This window comes from Lepidochelys kempii, chromosome 8 (assembly GCF_965140265.1).
Source record: "Lepidochelys kempii isolate rLepKem1 chromosome 8, rLepKem1.hap2, whole genome shotgun sequence".
NCBI classification, from domain to species: Eukaryota; Metazoa; Chordata; order Testudines; family Cheloniidae; genus Lepidochelys; species Lepidochelys kempii.
In genome coordinates this window covers 19,056,223-19,081,585 of record NC_133263.1, presented here as the reverse complement: position 1 = coordinate 19,081,585, position 25,363 = coordinate 19,056,223, and the positions used below count along the sequence as shown (strand labels likewise).

The 25,363-nt window shown below is 40.4% G+C and overlaps 1 protein-coding gene across 6 annotated transcripts in view; it reads left to right on the top strand.

Moving 5' to 3' along the window:
* The window catches only part of JAKMIP2 (janus kinase and microtubule interacting protein 2), a 115,002-nt gene that overhangs the window by 64,904 nt on the left and 24,735 nt on the right, over positions 1 to 25,363 (top strand). For all 6 annotated transcript variants that reach the window (XM_073355758.1, XM_073355762.1, XM_073355759.1 and 3 more), the window contains 6 exons: positions 2,327 to 2,597; positions 6,970 to 7,467; positions 13,225 to 13,434; positions 14,580 to 14,678; positions 17,589 to 17,735; positions 24,229 to 24,369. In XM_073355758.1, the coding sequence (XP_073211859.1) occupies positions 2,469 to 2,597; positions 6,970 to 7,467; positions 13,225 to 13,434; positions 14,580 to 14,678; positions 17,589 to 17,735; positions 24,229 to 24,369 (1,224 nt within the window). In that variant the 5' untranslated portion in view covers positions 2,327 to 2,468. The remainder of the gene's footprint in view (positions 1 to 2,326; positions 2,598 to 6,969; positions 7,468 to 13,224; positions 13,435 to 14,579; positions 14,679 to 17,588; positions 17,736 to 24,228; positions 24,370 to 25,363) is intronic.

Genomic DNA, 25,363 nt, shown 5'->3' with positions numbered 1-25,363 from the left:
CTGGTAATAATGCTAAGACAGCATTTTAAGATTTGTAAGCAAAGTGGCCCAGTGCATTAGCTAAAGCTTCTGTTATCTCAGCAGTTCAGTGTGTCATAGCAGCCTCTGTAAATTGCTTGCTATCCAGATGCTAAACCCATGTTTTTATCTGCATAAAAAAGGTATAATGCATATTTGATAAACTAATAAGGAGTAAATTACCTTTTTGGAGGAGACTAGGAATTTATTTTGTCATGCCTCATTTTAGATCCTCTCTTTACTTTCACATTTCTAACCTCAAGTGGTGCTCCTGTTGCAGTTTAACATGATTTTTCTTGCTGTGATTCCAGCCTGCTCTATCTTCATACGCACCAGCTATCTGGGTAACACTGAGACATTCCATCTGTGTAGCAATGATACGTTTAATCCTCATGCTTTATGCTTTCAAGCATAAATATCCAAAGTATCTCATTCCTGAACTAAAAGCATCCATCTTTTACGGCCTGCTGCCTTGCTATGGGAGGCTGACCTTAAAGTAGCTCAGCACACCCCAGGGCTACTACTGCAGGACTGCAGTCGGTGATGCATGCCATCTGCAGTATTATTAGAGTGTTTGAGTCATGAGATCACTTGCAGCCAATCAGAACTGAAGTAGGCTCAGAGCCTCTTGTACCCCCTGCTCATTGGGGTTCTGTAGTAGTACAGCCAGGAAAAGTACTTACTACTGTAACTGTAGTTCAGGTCTTTAAAACAATCACTTCCCTGCAGGGAAGCCTCTCCTGTGAATTTTTAATCTATTTTCTTTCCTGCTTAGCTCACACATTGTTTTGTTTCTCCAGCTCAAAACCTTGCATGGTTAATCTTGAGAAAATTCAACCTTTGTTTAAACCCAAGCAAGTCTTAAGGCATTAGCATTCATATGTCATAGGCAGTCAGATTTTCACATTCTTAACCATTCCCATCTCCTTCGCCTCATTTTCTGAGTTTGAGCTGGACATTATAATGTCATCCCTGCTGTGCTGCATTACAACACAGATGACAAAAATGGGCCACTTATACTATACCGCTTCCAGAGTAGATTTTCTTTCACAATATTCGCCCACTCCTAAAACAAACATGAGTCTCAATTTACTGTAATCTTTGGGCTCCACTCTGATCTCAGGTTTCAGAGTAGCAGCCGTGTTAGTCTGTATTCGCAAAAAGAAAAGGAGGACTTGTGGCACCTTAGAGACTAACCAATTTACCATTGCAACTCCACTGGAAACAATGCACTGGTGTAACTGCGAGCAAGATTAGACCTTCTGTCTTGCATGGGGATTGTGGAGGAAATACTGGCCGGATTCTGATCTCCGTTACCATAATGTAAATCTAGAGTAACTCTATTGATTTCAAAGCAGTTATAACAGCGTAACTGGGAGCAGTATATGGAAGCTTAGTTAAATGGAATTAGAGGATGACATTTTCAGGATACATTTCACAATATACAAGTGGAAATAAAAATTAATTCAAGGTAACAAGAAAGAATGCTAGTTTGTTCACTGTATGACAAAATTACTAATGTGGATTGGGTTATTTCCCCAAAAGGTGTCAATCATCCTTGGGAATCATAGTCTTTGTCTCTGATCCATCTAGAGAAGTGGCAGTGGGACTACCTGTTCTCCAGTAAATATGGGGAAAGTTAACCCTGGTCCTTGCACAGGTGACCAGAAGAAAGGATGCGTGGGGGAGGATGAGAAACACAGCCGGTACACACTCTGCTATGATAGTCCTAGACTTCTCCAGATCACCAACCATGTCAACGTGTATGTTGGTTTTCTGCTGTGAACAATTGTCGTGTAGGACTTGGAGATGCTAGGGACTTAATGGCCATGGATCTGGCACTGCCAGCATGCCTATGAAGGTAGCCATCCCAGGTCAGGATGGAGACACTGATTGATAAGGCAGTGTGGAGGAAACTTGTTCCGCTACTGCCAATGCTGTGTTTATTCTGCACAGAAGACCTCTTTATCCGAGGCTTTGAATCAGTGGCAACTAACAGAACCAGAATTATTTTTAAAAATCTCTTTGCTCAGCTACAGAAATCCTTAAGAAACAAACTGCCTCCTACTTCTTTGCAGAATGCCCCCTGGAGGAAACAAGAAAGAGGGAGGACATTGCTTTGAAAGCCATTAGGCATGCCAAGCTTACACATAGCAATTTGATTGTGCTAAAATCCCCCTTGCAAGTCTCTGGACAGAGGTCACAGTGTTTGGAAAAATGAACTATTGTCTTAATGTTTTGTAACCATATGAACCGTTGTGATGCCACTGACCCACTGACAAATAACAGTGTGTCTTATTTCTCGCAGGGCTTCCAAAGCGGCTGAGGACAGGACCTTAAGGAATGTCACACAGTAGGTGCTGAGACAACTTGCACTGAACGGAACAAACAAAGATGGCAGTCCCTATTTGAAAGGAATTAAACGCATAGACTCTCATTAGGAAGAAACAATGTCAAAAAAAGGACGCAGCAAGGGCGAGAAGCCGGAGGCACTGATTGTTGCCCTGCAGGCTGCCAATGAAGAGCTCAGGACCAAGCTCACAGACATTCAAATTGAGCTGCATCAGGAGAAATCGAAGGTGAGTGAAGAGTCAGTATTAAATGACAGTACCTGCAAAGGAGAAAAAGATCTGGAAAAGCTGTATAACAGAAAATCAAGGCGGGCACACATGCTTTTTAACCAGAAGACAGGGCCTGATTCTTCTGTACTTACACCATTTTTATCCTGACTTCAATGGAATTACACTTTGTTTACATGGGGGTAAGTTAAAGGAGACTCAGGCCTATGAAGAAAAGGATTGTTGACCTCAAGATCCTGGCTACGTTCCAATTAGTTAGATTTATCCTGACACCCTTAAATTCAGTGTTAGTTCTGTGACTACCATGTTTTTCATTTATCTCTGCCTACTGTGTTGTGTTGCTGTGCATTCTCGAAGGACTTATTTCGGCCACTCCAAAGACGGTTGCATTTCACTAGTGAGTGAAGTGCTCCATAAATATATAGTGTGTGATTCTGTGCTGTACCTCTAAGGCTAGGTGCACTGCATTGTAAACCCAACTCTACAGGACCCAGGCCTGTGGAGTTGGTGTTTCCTAGCCCACACTTGAACTTCTACTCTGCACTGTAAATTGCTAGACCCAGGTCTCACAGTCATGCTAGCATCCATGCAGCACTTCAGAGTCAGACCTTCTGACTTGGGCTCAAACCTGAGTCAGAGCCTCAGTTTAATGTGCAGTGTAGACCTTCCTTACGGACCCTACCTTTGAGCGGGGGAGGATCCACAAGGGGAAGGGTCCCAGAGCTCAGGCTCCAGCCTGAGCTGAACATCTACATAGCAGTTTTTAGCCCTGAAGCCCAAGCCCCACAAGCCTGAGTCAGCTTACCTGTGCTGGCCGCAACCATGCTGCTGGTCTTTTATTCAGTGTAGACCCTTAGGGTACGTCTACACTGCAAAAAACCCCAAACCCATGGCAACAAGTCTCAGAGCTGTGGCCTACAGATATGGGCTCACGTTACCAGGCTAAAAATAGCAGTGTAGATTTTCCTGCTTGGCCTCTGAAACCCAGCGAGTGGGGTGGGAGTCAGAGCCTAGCTCCAGCCCAACTGGGAACATCTACACTGCTACTTTCACCCTCATTGCACAAGTCTGAGTCTATAGACCCAGGCTGAGCCTCTCTGCCCTGCGTCTTTTTCTTGCCATGTGACATACCCTAAGAGGTTGGAGAGGTTCCCAGCACTCAGGGTCTAAAGTACAGCAGCCTCCCAGGGATCTCTATGGGACAGATCTCTTCAGTGCTGTAGGCTGTGACCCCACCCCAACACATGTCTATTGCCTCTTGCCCCAACCCAACAGCCCCCTGAGGCCTGCAGGACGTCTTCAGGAAGCAGCTTTACAGCTGACTGAGGGAATTCTTCCTTGGCAGAATATGGGGCTTTTAGGACTCTTCATGCCACTCCAACTGAAAGGAACCGGAATGGGGGTGACGGATGTCACCCACAGTGTAAATTTCTAGCTGTCACTGTGCACTTGCTCTGCAGAGAAGGTGCAGATAGCCTTTCCACTTCCTGCCGGTCGTGCCTGAAGAAGTAGATAGTTTCAGGCTGGCAAAACGTCATCAGTTTTGAAGTTGCTTTGCAATGAAATGGGTTTTTTCCCACTGCATCACTTCCTGCTTTCTTACTGGTGCTTCTAGTCGGGAGCCCATGACATTACACCTGTGCCCTGGAGTCTCCCGTGCATTGCCAGGTGCAAGAATGTTGCTTTTGTCCTATAAAGCCTTATACAGAGAGAGCTAAGTGTCTCCTGGATGCTAATGAGATAGCGGAACTCTTTAGTTTTAACAAGATGTTCTTTATGAGCAGCAAACAACAGAAGTCCCATGTTATAGTTGCTGTTGATTTCCTCTCACCGAATCCTGAAGTTATGGCCAGTGTTGTCCACATGCTAGGACTCTGAATCTGCCACTGAGCCACAGTAGCAGTTTCAAAGGGCAGCACTTACTGATGTGTTTTTTTCCCCCAGTTGATTGTAATTGAAGCCTGTGATGGAAATTCTTTGATTCCTTCACAGATAAGCATGGCCTCAGGAAAACAAACCTAGGCTGGGCTCCTCGGAGCTTCCAAAACTGAACAACAGCAAGTGCTTTAGTTTCCATCGGGTCTTTTATCATGAAAGGCTTTCTTATCCACATATCAAAGCTAATGGCAATCTCAGAAGCCCATTGGCCTGTTGAGTGGAAATCGGTTTCTTTAGTTGTAGCAGAAATAAAATGAAAGAACAAATAGACAGTCTGGGATAATCTGTGGGGGGGTTTCTCCCCTCACCCTCCAGTGAGATGTATAGTCATTAATTGAAACCCATTTTAACATGGCAGGATTCGCAAGCAACAAGGAAACTGACACAGTCATTCTTTCGAATTCATCCTGCATCTCAGACTTTTACAGCAGGCTGATCTCAGAACCTGGAAAGGCACAATGGTTTTTCAAGCCTTGGCACTGATGTCTTAGCAGACAGGCAGGGATTAGCTTCTCTTCTTAGAAACCATAGGCTGGCTGCCAGGAACTTGAAGGAGTAGTGAGTTTCTCTCATGCTTTCCACTTTGTTTTCTCACTGACCCTCTCTGTCTTTATTTCCACTGTAACCATAGGCTAATAGTACAGTTGCACCACTGTGGTATGCTGTTAGCTGTCAGGGAGAGCTGTGAGCACTCAGCCCCTTTGAAAAACAGAGCGCTCGTATTTATGTGCCTAAATACAGAGCTTAGGGCCTAATTTTAAACAGCCAAGTTTGACAACTTTGACCTGGGCTGTTGCAGAGCTTGGTGCCCTAAGAATGAAGTTGAATATGAGTCACCATGTGATGCAGTTGTGACAAAGGCTAATAACATTCTGTGGTGTATTAACAGGAGGGTCATATGTAAGGAATGGGAGGTAACTGTCCCACTCCGCCTGTCACTGGTGAGGCCTCAGTGGGAGTACTGTGTCCAGTTCTGGGCACCACACTTTAGGAAAGATCTTGACAAATTGGAGAGATTCCAGAGGAGAGCAAAAAAAATGATAAAAAGTTTAGAAAACCTGACCTAAGAGGAAAAGTTAAAAAGAACTGGGCCTGTTTAGACTTGAGAAAAGAAGACTGATTGGGGGGGGGGGGGACATGATACCAGTCTTCAGATATGTTAAGGGCTGTTATAAAGAGGACTATGATCAATTGTTCTCTATGTCCACAGAAAGTAGGACAAGTAGCAATGGGCTTAATCTGCTGCAAGGGAAATTTAGGTTAGCTATTAGGAAAAACTTTCTAACTATAAGGGTAGTTAAGCTCTGGAACTGGCATCCAAGGGAGGCTGTGGAATCCCCTTGATTGGAAGTTCGAAGAACAGGTTGGACACCTGTCAGGGATGATCTAGCTTTAGTTGGTCCTGCCTCAATGCAGGAGGCTGGACTTGATGACACCTCAAGGTCCCTTCCAGCCCTACACTTCTATGATTCTATACGTTGCTCATTGGATTTTTTTTTAAGAAGCCCTAAGAAACACACTGCTCATTTTTAGGATCTGTCAGGATAACTTTGGTGACCTGAAACTGAAGTGAAACTGCACTTTTAGGACTCTTTTCCCCCTTCGAGATATATTTTGGTTGAGAGTATATCTGAGACCACCTGGGGACAGAATGCAAGAGAAACATGTCACCTCAATGCATATTGCATATGGCATTCGTTAGCTTTAGCAAATCCCATCCTTCAAATCAATTACGATTGTAAGAAGGCACCACCCGTGTCTCCTGGGGGGCTTTCAACTGAGGTAGTATTTTATTAATTATTATTCATTTTTTTATCTTTCCTTGTCTTTCTCACTTTAAAGGGTTTGCTCACTCTCTGAGTCTTTATGGTATTTTTTAAAGGAAATTGCCACGGGAGTTTTTATCATCTTAAAATCCTTCTTTTCCCTTCTTACTGTAAATAATAAGCCTGTCACATTCAGTTCTTATTGAAATCTCTTTCTTCATCAAATTGCATTTCTTCATTGCATGTTCACAGGAGTTTGATTTGTAGGGTTGCTAACGAGCTCTAAGATAAGGTTAGTGAAGATTGTTGGGTTGCTCTGTTATTGCAGGATGGGTCATTGCCCAGGCAAGAGGCTTCAGTCATTTATTTTAATGAACAGCAGTGAAGCACTTGTGTTGAGAAAAAGTATGTAGGGACAAATGCTTAAGTCCTCACTGAGGAAAAACTCCTAATGAGGTCAAGGAGACTTTTTGCCTGAGTAAAGACGGGATAAAGTTGAGTAAGTGCTTTAGGATGTGGCCCATATCTTGTCATACTGAGGGTGAAAGAATCGATGAGTGTCTCAGGTGATTTCCCTCCCTGATTTGCTGGAGTGTATGGGTACTTCAAATGGACATGGTTTAGAACATATTTCTGGCAGCTGATTTTCTTTTCTTCTCAACCTGTAGGTCAGCAAACTTGAAAGAGAAAAGATTCAAGAAACTAAGCGGATCAGAGAATTGGAGCAACGCAAGCAGACTGTGCAGATCACTGAACTTAAAGCCAAACTCCATGAGGAGAAAATGAAAGAGCTGCAGGCAGTGCGGGAGAACCTAATCAAACAGCATGAGCAGGAAATTACTCGGACGGTTAAAGTGCGAGACAGTGAAATCCAGCGTCTAAAGTCAGCACTGTATGCTTTGCGGGATGGGAGCAGTGACAAAGTAAGGACAGCGCTGACCATTGAGGCTCGTGAAGAGGCCAGGAAACAATTTGACTCCGAGCGCCTTAAACTTTTGCAGGAAATTACTGAACTAAAATCTGCCAAAAAGCAGGTGGACGAGGCCCTTACCAACATGATTCAAGCCGATAAGATCAAGGCGGGTGATCTTCGGAGTGAGCATCAGTCCCATCAGGAAGCCATCTCTAAGATCAAATGGGAGAGTGAAAGGGATATTCGCAGACTGGTTAGTAATCTCCCTATGCACCAAACAGCCAGGGTGACTCCTTACAGCCTTGTTGATTTGCCTCAAGTGCTGATAGGTTTCCTGTTCAGTCAGACCCGGGCAGTGCAAATTAGTTTGCAAACAGATTAAAATACTCCCAGTTACCACATCTCTCTTGGAATTGGGTGAGATGAAGTTGGTGGGAGCTGCTGGTGTGAACTATTCATGGGGCTACTGGAACCCAGGAGGAAATATGCTAATGGTATATTCTGTAACAAATTGGTAGTTTGTGTGTGTATAAATAGATACGCACCCACACCACTGCTGCCTTTTCAGGATGGAATCAGAGCGTCTCCCCACTATGGCCCTATACTGCTAACAGGAATTCTCTTTTAGCTTTAGTGGTAGGGGCTGTGCTTTGGAAGCAGGAGGCTGTCAGCGGACTCACTGCATAAATATTATACCTGCCATCTACAGCAGGAGTCGTCAGTTACTACTGTGCTATCCATGGCCACTCAAAACTTCACCACAGCAGCCGGAATAGCCCCAGACCCTCCTTCCCCGAAAACACAGGTCCCCAGCACTTAGGTGAAAGGAGAATTTCATTGTGCAGTATAGGGCATAAAACATGCAGATTTATAGCTTTACCAGACTGATAGATGTAACACCTTTGCATCCCAAACGTGGCATAACTCTTTCTATTAGTCTTTCTATTTCCTCTCTGCTTGCCCATGTGCATTTCTTTTTCAAATGTTCTATGTAGGGGAAAGTGGCATTCTCCTTCCAGTTTGCAGTGCAGAAGAAGTAGCTCTATCACAAAGAACATTGTGGTGATGTTCTTCTCTGCAGTGACTTTGTCTTTCTAGCAATCGTGGTTTCCAAAATTAAACCACCTGCACTGCAGGTGCTGGGTGTTTTAGCTAGAAGTGGGACTGAACGAAAGCCCTCAGCTGTACATCCCTGAAATCCAAATCCAGCTCAAAAGACTCTCTCTTTGTAGACATGAATGATCCTAATCTTGCCTTAGGGCTAGTTTGTGCCATTGAGCCATTAGACTGTGTAGGAAGCTGTGCAGCCCCAAGGGACAGTTCTGGGATGGATTATGCCTCAGGAGAGTGCCAGGAAATGCAAAGGGGGTGTGTGGGGATCCCTCTCCACAGCCGTGGTCCTGCCCCTCTCTCCAAAGCCCTCAGCCTCTTTTGGGCAAATAACACCCCTGGGGTGCACAGAGTTCTGTGACTGACTGTTCCTGGTTCTTGCCCAGCATGTTGACAGAGGGAAAAGGCTTCATGGGCTTTCCTTCTTCTACCAACATTGTCCCAGTCACCAGTGCTAGTCCAGCACCTAATAGTGACCCAGTCACCAGGCACAGTCCGACACCTAATAGTGGACTGAACAGAACCATTGGATCCAAACACCCCAGAACTTGGCAGGTGATGGAAATCTAGATCCAGATTTTGTTGCTGGGGCCCATCTATAATTGTTAATTCATATGCAACATAAAATCAAATTAATCTTCAGAAGCCAGCAGCATGCAATGTGAAGGTCTCCAGCAAAGAGGAAATACTGGGTTTTGCCACACTGCGGTTTCCTCCAGATATTCCATGAGGTTTCCTACATGTTAATAAATCTCAGGTTTGGATTTTCAGCAAGCAGAGGATTTATCTTGCTGGCTCAGAATACTGGACCATCAGTTCCCTCTATCAGTGTCCAAACCTTGTGCTGCAGAGGAAGATGGGAACAAAAAGCCCAGGCACCCAGTCAAATGCACAACACTAAGCAGCACTTAGATCTGCCAGCGATAGGTACTTCATTATTTCAGATAGAGAGAGAGAGAGAGATACTCCTCCTAAACTCTGTACTGATGAGCTTAGATCCCAAAGCCTTAGCTTAGCTGTGTACAATATCTACAATTTTTATTATTGGCCATAAAATTATTATTATTATTTATTATTATTATTAGGGCTGTAAATCGCAGTTAACTCACATGATCAACTCAAAAAAAATTAATCATGATTAAAAAAATTAATTGCGATTAATCGCAATTTTAATTATACTGTTAAACAATAGAATACCAATTGAAATATTTTTGATTTTTTCTACATTTTCATATGCATTGTATTCTGTGTTGTAATTGAAATCAAAGTGTATATTATTTTTATTACAAATGTAAAAATGATAAACAAAAGAAATGATTATTACAAATGTATGATTATTACAATTATGTATGATTATTACAAATGTAAAAATGATAAAAGAAATAGTATTTTTCAATTCACCTCATACAAGTACTGTAGTCCAATCTCTTTGTCATGAAAGTGCAATTTACAAATGTAGATTTTTTTGTTACATAAGTGCACTCAAATCAAAACCATGTAAAACTTTGGAGCATAGAAGTCCACTCAGTCCTACTTCTTGTTCAGTCAACCACTAAGACAAACAAGTTTGTTTACATTTACAGGAGATAATGTTGCCCTCTTCTTATTTACAATGTCACCAAAAAGTGAGAACAGGCATTTGCATGGCACTTTTGTATTTACGTGCCAGATATGCTAAACAATCGTATGACCCTTCATGCTTCGGCCACCATTCCAGAGGACATGCTTCCGTGCTGATGATGCTTGGAAAAAAATAATGCATTAATTAAATTTGTGACTGAACTCCTTGGGGGAGAATTGTATGTCCCCTGCTCTGTTTTACCCACATTCTGCCATATATATTTCATGTTATAGCAGTCTCAGATGATGACCCAGCATATGTTCATTTTAAGAACACTTTCACTGTAGATTTCACCAAACGCAAAGAAGGTACCAATGTGAGATTTCTAATCAGCCTAAGGTTTGAGAACCTGAAGTGTCTTCCAAAATCTGAGAGAGACGAGGTGTGGAGCATGCTTTCAGAAGTCTTAAAAGAGCAACACTCTGATGTGGAAACTACAGAACCCAAACCACCAAAAAAGAAAATCAACCTTCTGCTGGTGGGATCTGACTCAGATTATGAAAATGAACATGCATTGGTCTGCACTGCTTCAGATTGTTATTGAGCAGAATCCGTCATCAGCATGGACGCATGGACAAACACCTGTTCTCACTTTCAGGTGACATTGTAAACAAGAAGCGGGCAGCATTATCTCCTGCAAATGTAAACAAACTTGTTTGTCTTAGTGATTGGCTGAATAAGAAGTAGGACTGAGTGGACTTGCAGGCTCTAAAATTTTACATTGTTTTATTTTTTAATACAGTTTTTTGGTACATAATTCTACATTTGTAACTTAAACTTTCATGATAAAGAGATTGCACTACAGTACTTGTATTAGGTGAATTGAAAAATATTATTTCTTTCATTTTTTTACAGTGCAAATATTTGTAATCAAAAATAAATATAAAGTGAGCACTGTACGCTTTTTATTCTGTGTTGTAATTGAAATCAATATATTTGAAAATGTAGAAAACATCCAAAAATATTTAAATAAATGGTATTCTATTATTGTTTAACACTGTGATTAATTGCGATTAATTTTTTTTAATCATGATTCATTTTTTAATCGCTTGAGAGCCCTTATTATTATTATAAATTTAATTTAATTTAAAAGGAAATTGAAATTCTAGTTGAGCTAATAATATACCTGCAATGCCCCAAACATGTATTTGATCCATTAGTGTCAGGATAAGAGAAGATTTGTATTAGATATTATATGAGTTCTTACTGCATGTTGTGATTATGTCTCCATCTGCAGTTGCTACCTACCAGCTTTTCTAATACAAATGATAGTATGGAAAGATTTTAAACAGCAGAGGGGAGCAATGCTCTCTGCTTTAGTCTTTATGGTGTCATCAACAGTTATAGAAACAACACAGAAGGTCAAATTCAGTGCTGGGGTAAGTGGCTACAACTCCACTGGCTTCAAAGGAGTTATGCTCACTTGCAACAGCAACGAATTTGGTCTGGAAAGTTGAATTCACAATTTGGCAGGTAAGTGAAAAAAAATTCAAATTAATTACTTTTTCATTTTTAAATTGCTGGGCTAGACCCTAGAATGGTGTAGATCGTAATATTGCCATTACCCAGTGTTCAGAAAAAGTGGGAAATCAGACCCCCGAAATCAGGAGACTGGTTTAGTAATCATGAGAGTTTCAAAAGAATGAATGTTGGGTTCTTTCTGGTTTGCCTTTTGCTTTTTTGAGCCTTTATGGTACTCTTGTGTCATATTTTCAAGCTTCGCTCTGTAATCCTGAGGGCTAGAATCTTCCTTTTTTTCTTAACTGGAAGCTCAAACTCTCACACAATGGATTTGGGCTTTAAGATAAACACTAAATAGCATGAGACTCACAACAAAATTGTGAGAGTTGGCAACACTAGTCAACTCAGCCCTGGATGAATATTTTGTGAGTGAAATGGTATTTTAAACAGAAAAATGGTCCCTTTTAAAAAGCTTTTGTTTGTATAAGTGCCATGCACTAGGTCAGACTTTGATCTCATTTACGCCAGTGTAAATCCACTGTATCTCCACTGGAATCAATGGGGTTGCATCAGATTGATAAGTGTGTAACAGAGATTAGAATCTGGCCTAGAGTTGCCACCCGTCCGGGTTTTACCTGGACAGTCCACATTTTGGCTTCTGTGTCTGAGTACTATCTGGCCCATTAATTTGAAAAATATACTGTTGGGAGGATTTCAGTATGCATGAAAGGCAACAGGATCAGTAAATATCTTTGAGGCTCTGGGCAAAATTCAACACAGGCAGCATTCGGGTTTTGGGGAAATGACTCATGTAACTTTCACAGATTAACATGCATTTTTTTCCCTGAGTGTTTTACAAATTCTGAGTCACAGAATTTCCTTAGGCTCAATGGCATTTAGCTGGCTCATACCTATCTTTAAAGTTTTCAGGGCTTACGTGCAGTGATCTTATTCTAAACGTTAGTTACCCCTTTCTCTTCTAGTCTTCCAGTGTAGCTGCCTGGACAGCATCAGTCATCCAGATTCTAGTGGAAGGGATGAGACACTTCAATATGTGCTGGATCTGCGTGGAACATTAGACAGGAGTGATGCAGCTAATGAAACTTATGGACTTGATTCTCCATTCATTAGAATGACACTGCCAATAGGGAGCGGAGAATGAGGCCCCTAGACTGCAAGTCTACTAAATAGAGGGGACAGATCCTCAGCAGATGTAAATCTATGAAGCTGTGCCAATTTACACCAACTGAGGATCTTACATCTGTGCAAAGTGAGTACACAGACCATATCCTCAGCTGGTGTGAATCAGCATAGCTCCATACCTGGGGATCTAGCCCAATCATATTAATTTTGATTGTTTTACACTTACTTTGAACTGGTACTGGTGCAACACCATCAACTGTGGTCACTCTGGCTGGCGCTTTGGTCTTCCAGAGACTGTGCATGTTTGATGATGATGAAGTTATAGATTAAACCCTTGGTCTGATTTTCAGAGAAGGTGAGCACCTGCATCTCTTATGTACATCAGCAGGGAGTGAAGACCTGGGCACCTTTGAAAATCAGTCCATATTTTGTGCATAGATATACTTCTGTATCATTCAATTTATGGCCTTTGCTCATCATAGACTTACTAATCCGATGCAATAACTATTTGTTTTTTATGATGTTGAGGAAGTGTGTAATCCATGAGTTTGGTGTACTATTTAACAGCAGATGCAGCAGTGAACAACAACGGTAAGGTGATCTCTCCTTACTCCTGTAGTGCTGACATTCTGTTGGGCTTGTGCAGTAACATTGTACTTTTATTTCTTAATTAAGATGGATGAAATCAAGGCTAAAGACAGAATCATCTTTTCCTTGGAGAAAGAACTGGAGACCCAGACAGGCTATGTACAGAAGCTCCAGCTGCAGAAGGAGGCTCTGGATGAACAGCTCTTCTTAGTGAAGGAGGCGGAGTGTAACATGAGCAGTCCCAAACGAGAGATCCCAGGAAGAGCTGGAGATGGATCAGAACACTGTAGCAGTCCTGTAAGTAGGTTTAAATGTAATCCAAAATACAAACAATGGGCTTTATTTGGATTACAAAATTATTTTGCCCACTTCCTGCATCATTTTCATGTTGCTATAGTAGTTAAGCCTCACTCTGTGAAGTGTCTTCTAGTGGTAATTCTAATTACAGGAAATAGTTCTTGGCACAGGAAATGTCTACTGGACTAAACTATTCAGGGCCTATTTCTTTACTTACACTTTTGTGCAAAGCAGGTATAAGAAGATAAAGGCAGTTGAGAATGACAGTGTTTTCCTTGCTTTCCAACTTGAGTTTTGTTCTGAAAAAACCCTCCTAAGTAGAGTTGTTCAGAAAAGAAGGGGGATGAGAGTGTTTCTGAGGAAAATTTATACAAAAATTAAACATTTTTAGTTTTTGTCACAATTTTCATCAGAAATACTTAATTTTTAATCAAAAAACAAAACCAGAATTTTTTATTCCAACAACTGAAAAATGAAAACTTTCATCTGAAAATTGTCAGAAACTGAAAAAAAAATCCTATGGAAAAAATGTTCAAGGAAAGCAGGCACTTTCTGAGAAAATTTTAAATCAACAACCTAATTTTCCATCAAAAAAGTTCCAATGGAAAAATTTTGACCAGTTCTGTTCCTCGGTCCAGAAACCCCTTCTATGAATCTTCCTCCTCAGATATAGCTTTCAAAGTCCAAACGAAGCAGCCTTGAAGGCTCAGGTTGAGACCTATCCAAGTTTCTCCCTTGCAAATGTTTATGTTTCCCTTTGCTTTGAGCAGTTAATGCTTCCTGAGCTAATGAGTTCAGACTAATTACCTGAGCTTGTACCTTATGTGGTCATCAGCACCAGTGCATACTGAATGTAAACTGCTACCAACAGAATGGCATGTCATTTGCACCCACGTTGCACGAGTCAATGACCACACAAGCTGCATTAGATAGTACAGAATGAGGTCCATGCTGTTTTAACTTTTACCCAGCATCCAGGTACTTGTGACAGACGTAAATGATGTCAACCTTACAAATGGGTTTCGTTTCATTAGAAAATGATGATGTGTTCGTCTTTTTTGTGAGCATTCCAGTCCATTTGTTTCTTGTCCAATGGACAGTTTCAGAGGACCTAGAAACTAAATTTTCTTTCTTTCAATTTACAGGATTTACGCAGAAATCAGAAGAGAATGGCAGAGCTGAATGCCACTATCCGGAAGTTGGAGGACAGGAACACACTGCTTGTAGATGAACGAAATGAACTGGTGTGTGCTCTTGTCTGTGTCAGATTGGGGAGGCAAGGAGCTGTAAAGAAAGGAAAGGAAAGAAGAGGAGCCTCCAAGGGTGTTAGAGGCAGAGAAAGTTCATACTGTGACCACCCACTACCTCTAGGGCCCAGGGGCATGAGAGGGTTGGAAATGGCATTGTGGTACTCAGGAAGGCTCAGCTGCCTCAAGGCCTAAGCCAAAGCCCATTGAAGGCAATGGTAAGGGGCTTGGGATGAGGCCCTCGGTCATTAGTCCACCACATTCACTGCCCTCCTGGTATTTTCTGTCTCTTGTGTTTCAATTTAACACACTACCATTCTGTATATCATGGAATGCCTCAGAAAACACCTCATAAAGCACAACATGGTAGCGCATTACATTTAAACACACGAGGCAACAGTGGGCAGCCACGGCCAGCCCCGGCTGCCAACTGAATCCAGCTCCTGCATCTCCTGGCCCACTCGCCCCAGCCCTGGGGCCTCCTCAGAGGGCTCTGTGGATGATGCCAGTCTAGGTCTCAGATCCACAGTTCATAGGGGTCGAGGCTTAATCTGCCACAGTTCAGAGGGTTCTTGAGGAGTTTACCAGGAAATTTCACAGTAACCCCGTCAGCCAATCTGAGATGGATTTCCTGTTTCACTGGTGACCTTTTTTCTAGTTCTGCTACAGATGAACAGCCCATAATCCCTGAACTCCAACAAGGACACTGTGTCACAATAAATAACTTGGTAAAATAATTAGAGTTATAAATGCAATACTAGTATTTTAAAGATACACATGATATTATACACTATAAAGCTTTTGATTAATATACTCACACCCTTTCTTGATGACCTGCTGCTAAGACACAAAGGCCCAGCCTCCCCTCAGGTTCCTTAATTGTTGACAGGGAGGTGCAGAGTTTAGAAGAAACTAGAGCTAAGAGCTATTGCAGCTAACTTAGAGTTTTACTTAACTAACTGACTTAAAACTTAAAATTAAATTAACAGACTAATAAACTAAGAACGAAGAAGCGTGGAGCTTAGAAACTTAGAGAACAAGCTCCCAAGCACAAAACTTAGAAAACCCCTCAGAAACTTAGAAGCTTAGACACTTTTTTGGCAAGGTGGGTCACCCTCTTTTATAGGGCTTGAGCACTCAGGCCCTCCTTCTATGTCCAAACTTAGTTTCCTCACCCACTGAAATGTTGGGGTACACTTACTCCATAGGCTGGTATGTTTGTACATATTGATGCCATATACATACATATTAATGACATTAGATCATTCTTACATTTGTTATTTTTGTCCTCCCGGTTATTTCGGTTATTTCCTTGTGGTGTACCTGTTTACAGAGAGTATGAACTTTGGAAAGCCCCCTATGCCAACCTGCTTCAACACATCCTTTATCTATCTATGTTAAAGATCACAGCCATATATGGACCTTATGCCTTAACTCATCACTATTTACCTAGGTGAAAGGTCCCAGACATATGTGTGCTAACTTTGCTATCTGGGTGAAAGGTCCCAGACATATGTGTGCTAACTTTGCCTTAGCTCAATATACAGAATGTGGCCTGTAGGTCCCTTGCATTACAGCCAAACTACTTTAATATAAACCTGTAAACCTATTATAATAAAACAAATAATCAAAGTCATAATAAAATAAGAAACCTATAAGAAAAGATATATAGGCAAGCAAGCAGGCTAGCCCTAGAGGCTACAACAATAAATTCATTTCTTTATCAGATTGACTCTTAGAACAGGATAGGTGTGCCTTTAAGTGAACATCAGTGCTTTTTGACCTTCATCATTTCTGCAGTTGTAGTAAAAGATTAAGTTTTTGAAAAGCAGTGCTATTTCCATTACGTTCATTGTGGAAGCAATAACCATGATTAACTCAGTATGTGTTAATATAGATATCTTGTGTGCCTCAGTGGTATTAATTAATACTTGTAAATGATGTCTTACCAACATTTCAGTAATACAGCAAAATGCATTACTTTTATTGATTTGATTATGTATCTCTCTCAAAAACTTGGCTTCTAAAAGATTATACCATTAACATTCACCCTACTTTGCTCTTATGGATACAAACTTTTAAATTACTGAAGTATTTTTTAATGAGAAAATGCCACTTCTTTGAAAATGACTGTAAACAGACCTTAGATAATGGGCATATTTATTAAATAATATAGTATGACTAAGTACTGTGCCATGGAAGGAAAACGCCCAAAGGACAATGGAAAAGGGACAAAGGGCTTTATGCCTAAAATGGCAACTTGAGATTCCTCCTTCCCTGCCAGAAAGGATTGTTTTGTTTTGTCTTTTTAAACAGGAATTGAGTGTTATTCAGTGGAACTCATCTTGTAAGGAAGGAGGACATTTAAGTGGATAAGAATATAGACATTGATATATTAGAACATGCTACTACCTACAAAAATGCCTTCTCACTGTTAAGCAATGGTTTGATTAAAATAAATCTACTGTTTTATACAAATATGTATATGTTCTGTTGTCCATCAAGAGCCCAAGCTATGGATGTGATATTTACTATCAGCGTAACTTGGGCCATTCAAGGACCAATCCAACTCTTTCTTTTGGTAAGGAAGTCAGTATGACACAGTCGACAGGTTCTATTCCCAGCTCTGCTTCTGGCCTCCTGGGTGACCTTGGACAAGTCATGTTGTCTCTCTGTGCCTCAGTTTCCCCATGTGTAAAAGGGACCTCCTTTGTACAGTGCTTTGAGATCTATGGATGAAAAGTGCTATATGAGAGTTAGATGATATTATTCTGTCAGTTCCGTTTCATACTTTTGTTCAGGGCTTTGTTGGGACAATAGTCACCTGGGAAGGAGAGAGAAGGCAAGAGCCCACAGTGAAGGAAGGAAAATCCATTTTTAACTTGTCATTATTATTCATTATTACAGTTGAAACGTGTTCGAGAAGCTGAAAAACAATGCAAACCTCTCCTTGAAAGGAACAAGTGCCTCACCAAGAGAAACGATGAACTGATGCAGTCTTTGCAGCGCATGGAGGAGAAACTCAAAGCAATCACTAAAGAAAATGTAGAAATGGTTGGTATTGAACACCAAGCAAAGATCTGTATATATATGCACTTCCACAGGCTTCAACGTGGTCTTTCATAAATTAGATTTACAGGCCTTCACCATGAAAAACAGCTGTGCCCTCAGTTCATGTCTTACTCTGACATTTTTCTTCCATCCAGGCCTGGCTGTAAATACTTTATGGAAGGGAAAATATTAAGAGCTACATTTTCAGCCAGCTTCATGTTGGTCTTTGCATTTGCATTTTTATGTGCACATCTGTGGCAGATAAAGAGCATCATCTGCTTCACAGAACCCCCACATGTCAGGCATTTGGGCAGTGTGGGTGCATGCATCATTTGTGGGCATAACTAGATGCATGTGGAAAAGTGGGTATACAAATGTGATGTCTGGAGCTGTAAACTGCACCACAAATGGGAGACCTGGAACTGTAAATTTCACCCGAAATATTTGTTCTATTTTGTGTGGTTGCTTTTTTACATGTGGGAAAAGCTCTCTTCTTTATAAATCCATTAACATGGAACTGCTGCAGTTTTCAAAAGGGTTATAACACTTTCCTACACTCATTTTGGTGTTTTGGCATTAACAAAATGCACAAGTAATATCTATGGCTACAGCCAGGAATAATGCAGGCAGGTGCTGAGCAGCCTGGCCCACATAGCATTTGCTAATGTATCTCATCCCTGATTTGTGATTTCCACTGCACATCGCTTGAGCAGGCTGGTTGCTTTTCCATATGGGTCCTGCTCCACTGGTGATTAGGAGACTATCAGATTCATTTTAATTTTTTCTGCAAGCAGGGATTTCACATCCAGCTTAACAGAGGTTAAAGTTACAGGGTTAATCTACCCTAAAACAGTGTAACCAATCCATGTCCTGCAAACAGGCAAATCAGTGTTGACACTATAGACATTACAACACTTGTTCTACAGCACTACAGACTTCTACCGCTTCCACTCAAAGAATTCTCCCTTGTGCTTTCTGTGCGCCAGTCACTAGAGGGCAACATCATGATATATAAATAGTAGGGCTGTCAATTAATCGCAGTTAACTCATGCGATTAACTCAAAAAAATTAATTGCGATAAAAAAATTAATCACAATTAATCGCATTGTTAAAAAATAGAATACCAATTGAAATGCATTAAATATTTTTGGATGTTTTTCTACATTTTCAAATATATTGATTTCTGTTACAACACAGAATACGAAGTGTACAGGGCTCACTTTATATTATTATTTTTATTACAAATATTTGCACTGTAGAAATTATAAAAAGAAATAGTATTTTTCAATTCACCTCATACAAGTATCCTTCATGTGGGAACAAATGATACGGCTAGATTCTCGCTGGAAAGTATTAAGGGAGACTATGTTAGGCTGGGGAGGACGCTTAAGGAAATTGAGGCTCAGGTGATCTTTAGTGGGATTCTGCCTGTTCCTAGAGAAGGGCAACAAAGGTGTGACAAGATTATGACTATCAATAGATGGCTTAGGCAGTGGTGCTATAAGGAGGGCTTTGGGATGTATGGCCATTGGGAGGCATTCATGGATAGAGGACAGTTCTCTCGGGATGGACTTCATCTGAGTAGGGAAGGAAATAGACTTCTAGGATGGAGGCTGGCACAACTGATTAAGAGAGCTTTAAACTAGGAATTTGGGGGAGATGGTTGGGAGATGTCCAGGTAATCTCCACGCCAGAATTTAGCATAGAGTGGAAAGAAAATGAAGTAAGAGTGGATACAGCTGTAGGTAGGAGGAAGGGCAGTGTAGATACAAGTCTAATAGGTTATACTGGTAGTAAAATAACCGTGCCTAATAGGGTACAGAATGTGAGTGAGGCCAAACAGCAAAAATTAAGATGTTTGTACACTAATGCAAGGAGCCTAGGTAACAAAATGGAGGAACTAGAGTTACTGGTGCAGGAAGTGAAACCAGATATTATAGGTATAACAGAGACCTGGTGGAATAGTAGTCATGACTGGGCTACAGGTATTGAAGGGTATGTGCTGTTTAGGAAAGACCGAAATAAAGGTAAAGGTGGTGGAGTAGCATTGTATATCAATGATGAGATAGAATGTAAAGAAATAAGAAGCGATGAAATGGATATGACTGAGTCTGTCTGGGCAACAATTAAATTGGGGAAGAAAACTATTAGAGCCTCCCCTGGGATAGTGCTTGGGGTGTGCTATAGACCGCCGGGATCTAATTTGGATATGGATAGAGCCCTTTTTAATGTTTTTAATAAAGTAAATACTAATGGAAACTGTGTGATCATGGGAGACTTTAACTTCCCAGATATAGACTGGAGGACGAGTGCTAGTAATAATAATAGGGCTCAGATTTTCCTAGATGCGATAGCTGATGGATTCCTTCAGCAAGTAGTTGCTGAACCGACTAGAGGGGATGCCATTTTAGATTTGGTCTTGGTGAGTAATGAGGACCTCATAGAGGAAATGGTTGTAGGGGATAATCTTGGCTCAAGTGATCATGAGCTAATTCAGTTCAAACTGAATGGAAGGATTAACAAAAATAAATCTGCAACTAGGGTTTTTGATTTCAAAAGGGCTGACTTTCAAAAATTAAGGAAATTAGTTAGGGAAGTGGATTGGACTGAAGAATTTATGGGATTAAAGGTAGAGGAGGCCTGGGATTATTTTAAATTAAAGCTGCAGAAGCTATCAGAAGCCTGCATCCCAAGAAAGGGGAAAAAATTCATAGGCAGGAGTTGTAGACCAAGCTGGATGAGCAAGCATCTTAGAGAGGTAATTAAGAAAAAGCAGAAAGCATATAGGGAGTGGAAGAAGGGAGGGATCAGTAAGGAAAGCTACCTTATTGAGGTCAGAATATGTAGGGATAAAGTGAGACAGGCTAAAAGTCAAGTAGAGTTGGACCTTGCAAAGGGAATTAAAACCAATAGTAAAAGGTTCTATAGTCATATAAATAGGAAGAAAACAAAGAAAGAAGAAGTGGGACCGCTAAAAACTGAGGATGGAGTGGAGGTCAAGGATAATCTAGGCATGGCCCAATATCTAAACAAATACTTTGCCTCAGTCTTTAATAAGACTAAAGAGGATCTTAGGGATAATGGTAGCATGATAAATGGGAATGAGGATATGGAGGTAGACATCACCATATCTGAGGTAGAAGCGAAACTCAAACAGCTTAATGGGACTAAATCGGGGGGCCCAGATAATCTTCATCCAAGAATATTAAAAGAATTGGCACAAGAAATTGCAAGCCCATTAGCAAGAATTTTTAATGAATCTGTAAACTCAGGGGTTGTACCGTATGATTGGAGAATTGCTAACATAGTTCCTATTTTTAAGAAAGGGAAAAAAAGTGATCCAAGTAATTATAGGCCTGTTAGTTTGACATCTGTAGTATGCAAGGTCTTGGAAAAAATTTTGAAGGAGAAGGTAGTTAAGGACATTGAAGTCAATGGTAAATGGGACAAAATACAACATGGTTTTACAAAAGGTAGATCGTGCCAAACCAACCTGATCTCCTTCTTTGAGAGAGTAACAGATTTTTTAGATAAAGGAAACGCAGTGGATCTAATTTACTTAGATTTTAGTAAGGCGTTTGATACTGTGCCACATGGGGAATTATTAGTTAAATTGGATAAGATGGGCATCAATAGGAAAATTGAAAGGTGGATAGGGAATTGGTTAAAGGGGAGACTACAACGGGTCCTACTGAAAGGTGAACTGTCAAGTTGGAGGGAGGTTACCAGTGGAGTTCCTCAAGGATCAGTTTTGGGACCAATCTTATTTAATCTTTTTATTACTGACCTGGGCACAAAAAGTGGGAGTGTGCTAATAAAGTTTGCAGATGATACAAAGCTGGGAGGTATTGCTAATTTAGAGAAGGACAGGGATACCCTACAGGAGGATCTGGATGACCTTGTAAACTGGAGTAATAGGAATAGGATGAAATTTAATAGTGAGAAGTGTAAGGTCATGCATTTAGGGATTAATAACAAGAATTTTAGTTATAAGCTAGGGACGCATCAACTAGAAGTAACGGAGGAGGAAAAGGACCTTGGAGTATTGGTTGATCATAGGATGACTATGAGCTGCCAATGTGATATGGCTGTGAAAAAAGCTAATGTCGTCTTGGGATGCATCAGGAGAGGTATTTCCAGTAGGGATAAGGAGGTTTTAGTACCATTATATAAGGCACTGGTGAGACCTCACCTGGAATACTGTGTGCAGTTCTGGTCTCCCATGTTTAAGAAGGATGAATTCAAACTGGAACAGGTACAGAGAAGGGCTACTAGGATGATCCGAGGAATGGAAAACTTGTCTTATGAAAGGAGACTCAGGGAGCTTGGCTTGTTTAGCCTAACTAAAAGAAGGTTGAGGGGAGATATGATTGCTCTCTATAAATATATCAGAGGGATAAATACCAGAGAGGGAGAGGAATTATTTAAACTTAGTACCAATGTGGACACAAGAACAAATGGATATAAACTGGCCACTAGGAAATTTAGATTAGAAATTAGACGAAGGTTTCTAACCATCAGAGGAGTGAAGTTTTGGAATAGCCTTCCGAGGGAAGTAGTGGGGGCAAAAGATCTATCTTGCTTTAAGATTAAACTCGATAAGTTTATGGAGGAGATGGTATGATGGGATAACATGGTTTTAGTAATTAAATATTCATGGTAAATAGGCCCAATGGCCTGTGATGGGTTTTTAGATGGGGTGAGATCCAAGTTACCTGGGAAAGAATTTTCTGTAGTATCTGGCTGATGAATCTTGCCCATATGCTCAGGGTTTAGCTGATCGCCATATTTGGGGTCGGGAAGGAATTTTCCTCCAGGGCAGATTGGAAGGCCCTGGAGGTTTTTCGCCTTCCTCTGTAGCATGGGGCACGGGTCACTTGCTGGAGGATTCTCTGCTCCTTGAGGTCTTCAAACTACAATTTGAGGACTTCAATAGCACAGATATAGGTGTGAGGTCTTTTTTAGGAGTGGTGGGTGAAATTCTGTGGCCTGCATTGTGCAGGAGGTCAGACTAGATGATCATAATGGTCCCTTCTGACCTAAATATCTATGAATCTATGAATCTATGAATCTAAGTACTGTAGTGCAATCTCTTTATCGTGAAAGTGTAACTTACAAATGTAGATTTTTTTTCTGTTACATAACATCACTCAAAAGCAAAACAATGTAAAACTTTTGTGCCTAAAAGTCCACTCAGTCCTACTTCTTGTTCAGCTAATCGCTAAGACAAACAAGTTTGTTTACATTTATGGAAGATAATGCTGCCTGCTTCTTATTTACAATGTCACCTGAAATTGAAAACAGGCATTTGCATGGCACTTTTGTAACTGGTGTTGCAAGGTATTCAAATGCCAGATATGATAAAAGTTCATATGCTCCTTCATGCTTCAGCCACCATTTCAGAGGACATGCTTCCATGCTGATGATGCTCTTTAAAAAAAATAATGTGTTAATTAAATTTGTGACTGAACTCCTTGGGGGACAGTTGTATGTTCTGTTTTACATTCTTTGTGTTTTGTCAAATCTGCTGTGAAAGTGTTCTTAAAACAAACATATGCTGGGTCATAATCTGAGACTGCTATAACATGAAATATATGGCAGAATGTGGGGTAAAACAGAAGAGGAGACATACAGTTGTCCCCCAGGGAGTTCAGTTACAAATTTAATTCACGCATTTTTTTTTTAACGAGCATCATCGGCATGGACACATGTCCTCTGGAATGGTGGTTGAAGCAAGAAGGGACATATGAATCTTTAGCTCATCTGGCACATAAATATCTTGCTGTGCCAGCTACAACAGTGCCATGTGAAGGCCTGTTCTCGCTTTCAGGTAACATTGTAAACAAGAAGCAGGCAGCATTATCTCCTGCAAATGTAAACAAACTTGTTTGTGGGAGCGATTGGCTGAAGTAGGACTGAATGGACTTGTAGGTTCTAAAGTTTTACATTGTTTTATTTTTGAATGCAGTTATTTTTGTACATAATTTTACATTTGTAAGTTCAACTTTCATGATAATGAGATTGCACTAGAGTACTTGCATTAGGGGAATTGAAAAGATACTATTTCTTTTGTTTTTTACAGTGCAAATATTTGTAATCAAAAATAAATATAAAGTGAGCACTGTACGCTTTTCATTCTGTGTTGTAATTGAAATCAATATATTTGAAAATGTAGAAAACATCCAAAAATATTTAAATAAATGGTATTCTATTATTGTTTAACAGCGCGATTAATCGCTATTAATTTTTTTAATCGCTTGACAGCCCTACTGCATAGCCTCATGCAGAATAAATTACAATTTAACTCCCTGACATTCTCTCCTTTTTACAATTAAGGGATGGTAAAGAGTAGTAATGTCATGACAATTTTGCAACTGATGCAGATTTAAAAGAACATGAAAACATTGCCTGATTAAAGGGGGGACTTTAAAGTACTGACTCTCATTTTATCTTTCTTTATTTCTCTCTATATATATATGTTTTGTCTTCTAAACAGAGAGAAAAAATGACATCACACCCTCCACTGAAGAAATTAAAATCTCTCAATGACTTAGATCAAGCTAACGAAGAGCAAGAAACTGAGTTTTTAAAGCTTCAAGTTATAGAACAACAGAACATAATTGATGAGTTAACAAGGGTATGTCTAGCCCATCAGGAATTAAAAGCAATCACATATAACTGACATCTTCATCTCATAACAGACAGGATTTGAGTGGTAACATTTTAATAATAATGATGCTTTATTATTTCTAGGATGTGAATTTTAAAATACAGTCTCACAGTACAATTTTGTGGGTGCAATTATGTGTGGGCACAGTTTGTGTCATTTTGTAGATATGTGTAATCCAGTAATTAGATGTCTAAATGACAATTAGCTGTAAGAAAAAAATAGTTACAAGAAAGAAGAATGATGTCTTATTCAAAATCAGGTCCCCAGTGTGTTTCACAAAATGATATCCTAAAAATTAACATGTAAAACAGTAATATAGTTCCAGGATTCAATAAAATAGAAAACAGCAAGCCTAAAATATATACAGTAGTTGCAGAATGTCTTATACAATTAGATATATGCAATATAGTACAGAATACAGATGCAGAGTTCTGTATAGGGAAGAGAGAAAAAATAAGTTTGCAGCTGAGAAATAAAGTGACGCAGAGAGAGGATTGGTCCAGATTTTGGAAACTGAAGAGTGAGAAGACTTTGTACCCCCACGGGAAGACTGGTTTTAACTAAGAAAACAGGGGTCTCTCCCCAGTTTTAGTCTTGCCAAAAGGATACATTCTTCATTGCACTGTTCACCTCATCAATAATACTGTACGTCTGAATCTTGGGTACATCAGTGAGGTTAAGAAGTGCTGATGTTAGAATCCCCTTAAGAAGCCTCAGATGTGACACAGAAGCAGATGTTGTTAGACAGCCGTTCACTAGTAATTTGGATACAGCTCTTCATGTTAAATGCCCCTTTCCAGGACATTTGCAAGATAATATGAACAAAATCAGATTCCACAGAAATCTGTTGCATCGTCTAAGACATCCTGCTTGGGAAACGGACATGAAGTCAACAATAACACAGCCCAATGACTTTGAGATAGACAGATATCAACGATGCATCTGCAGACAAGGCAAATAG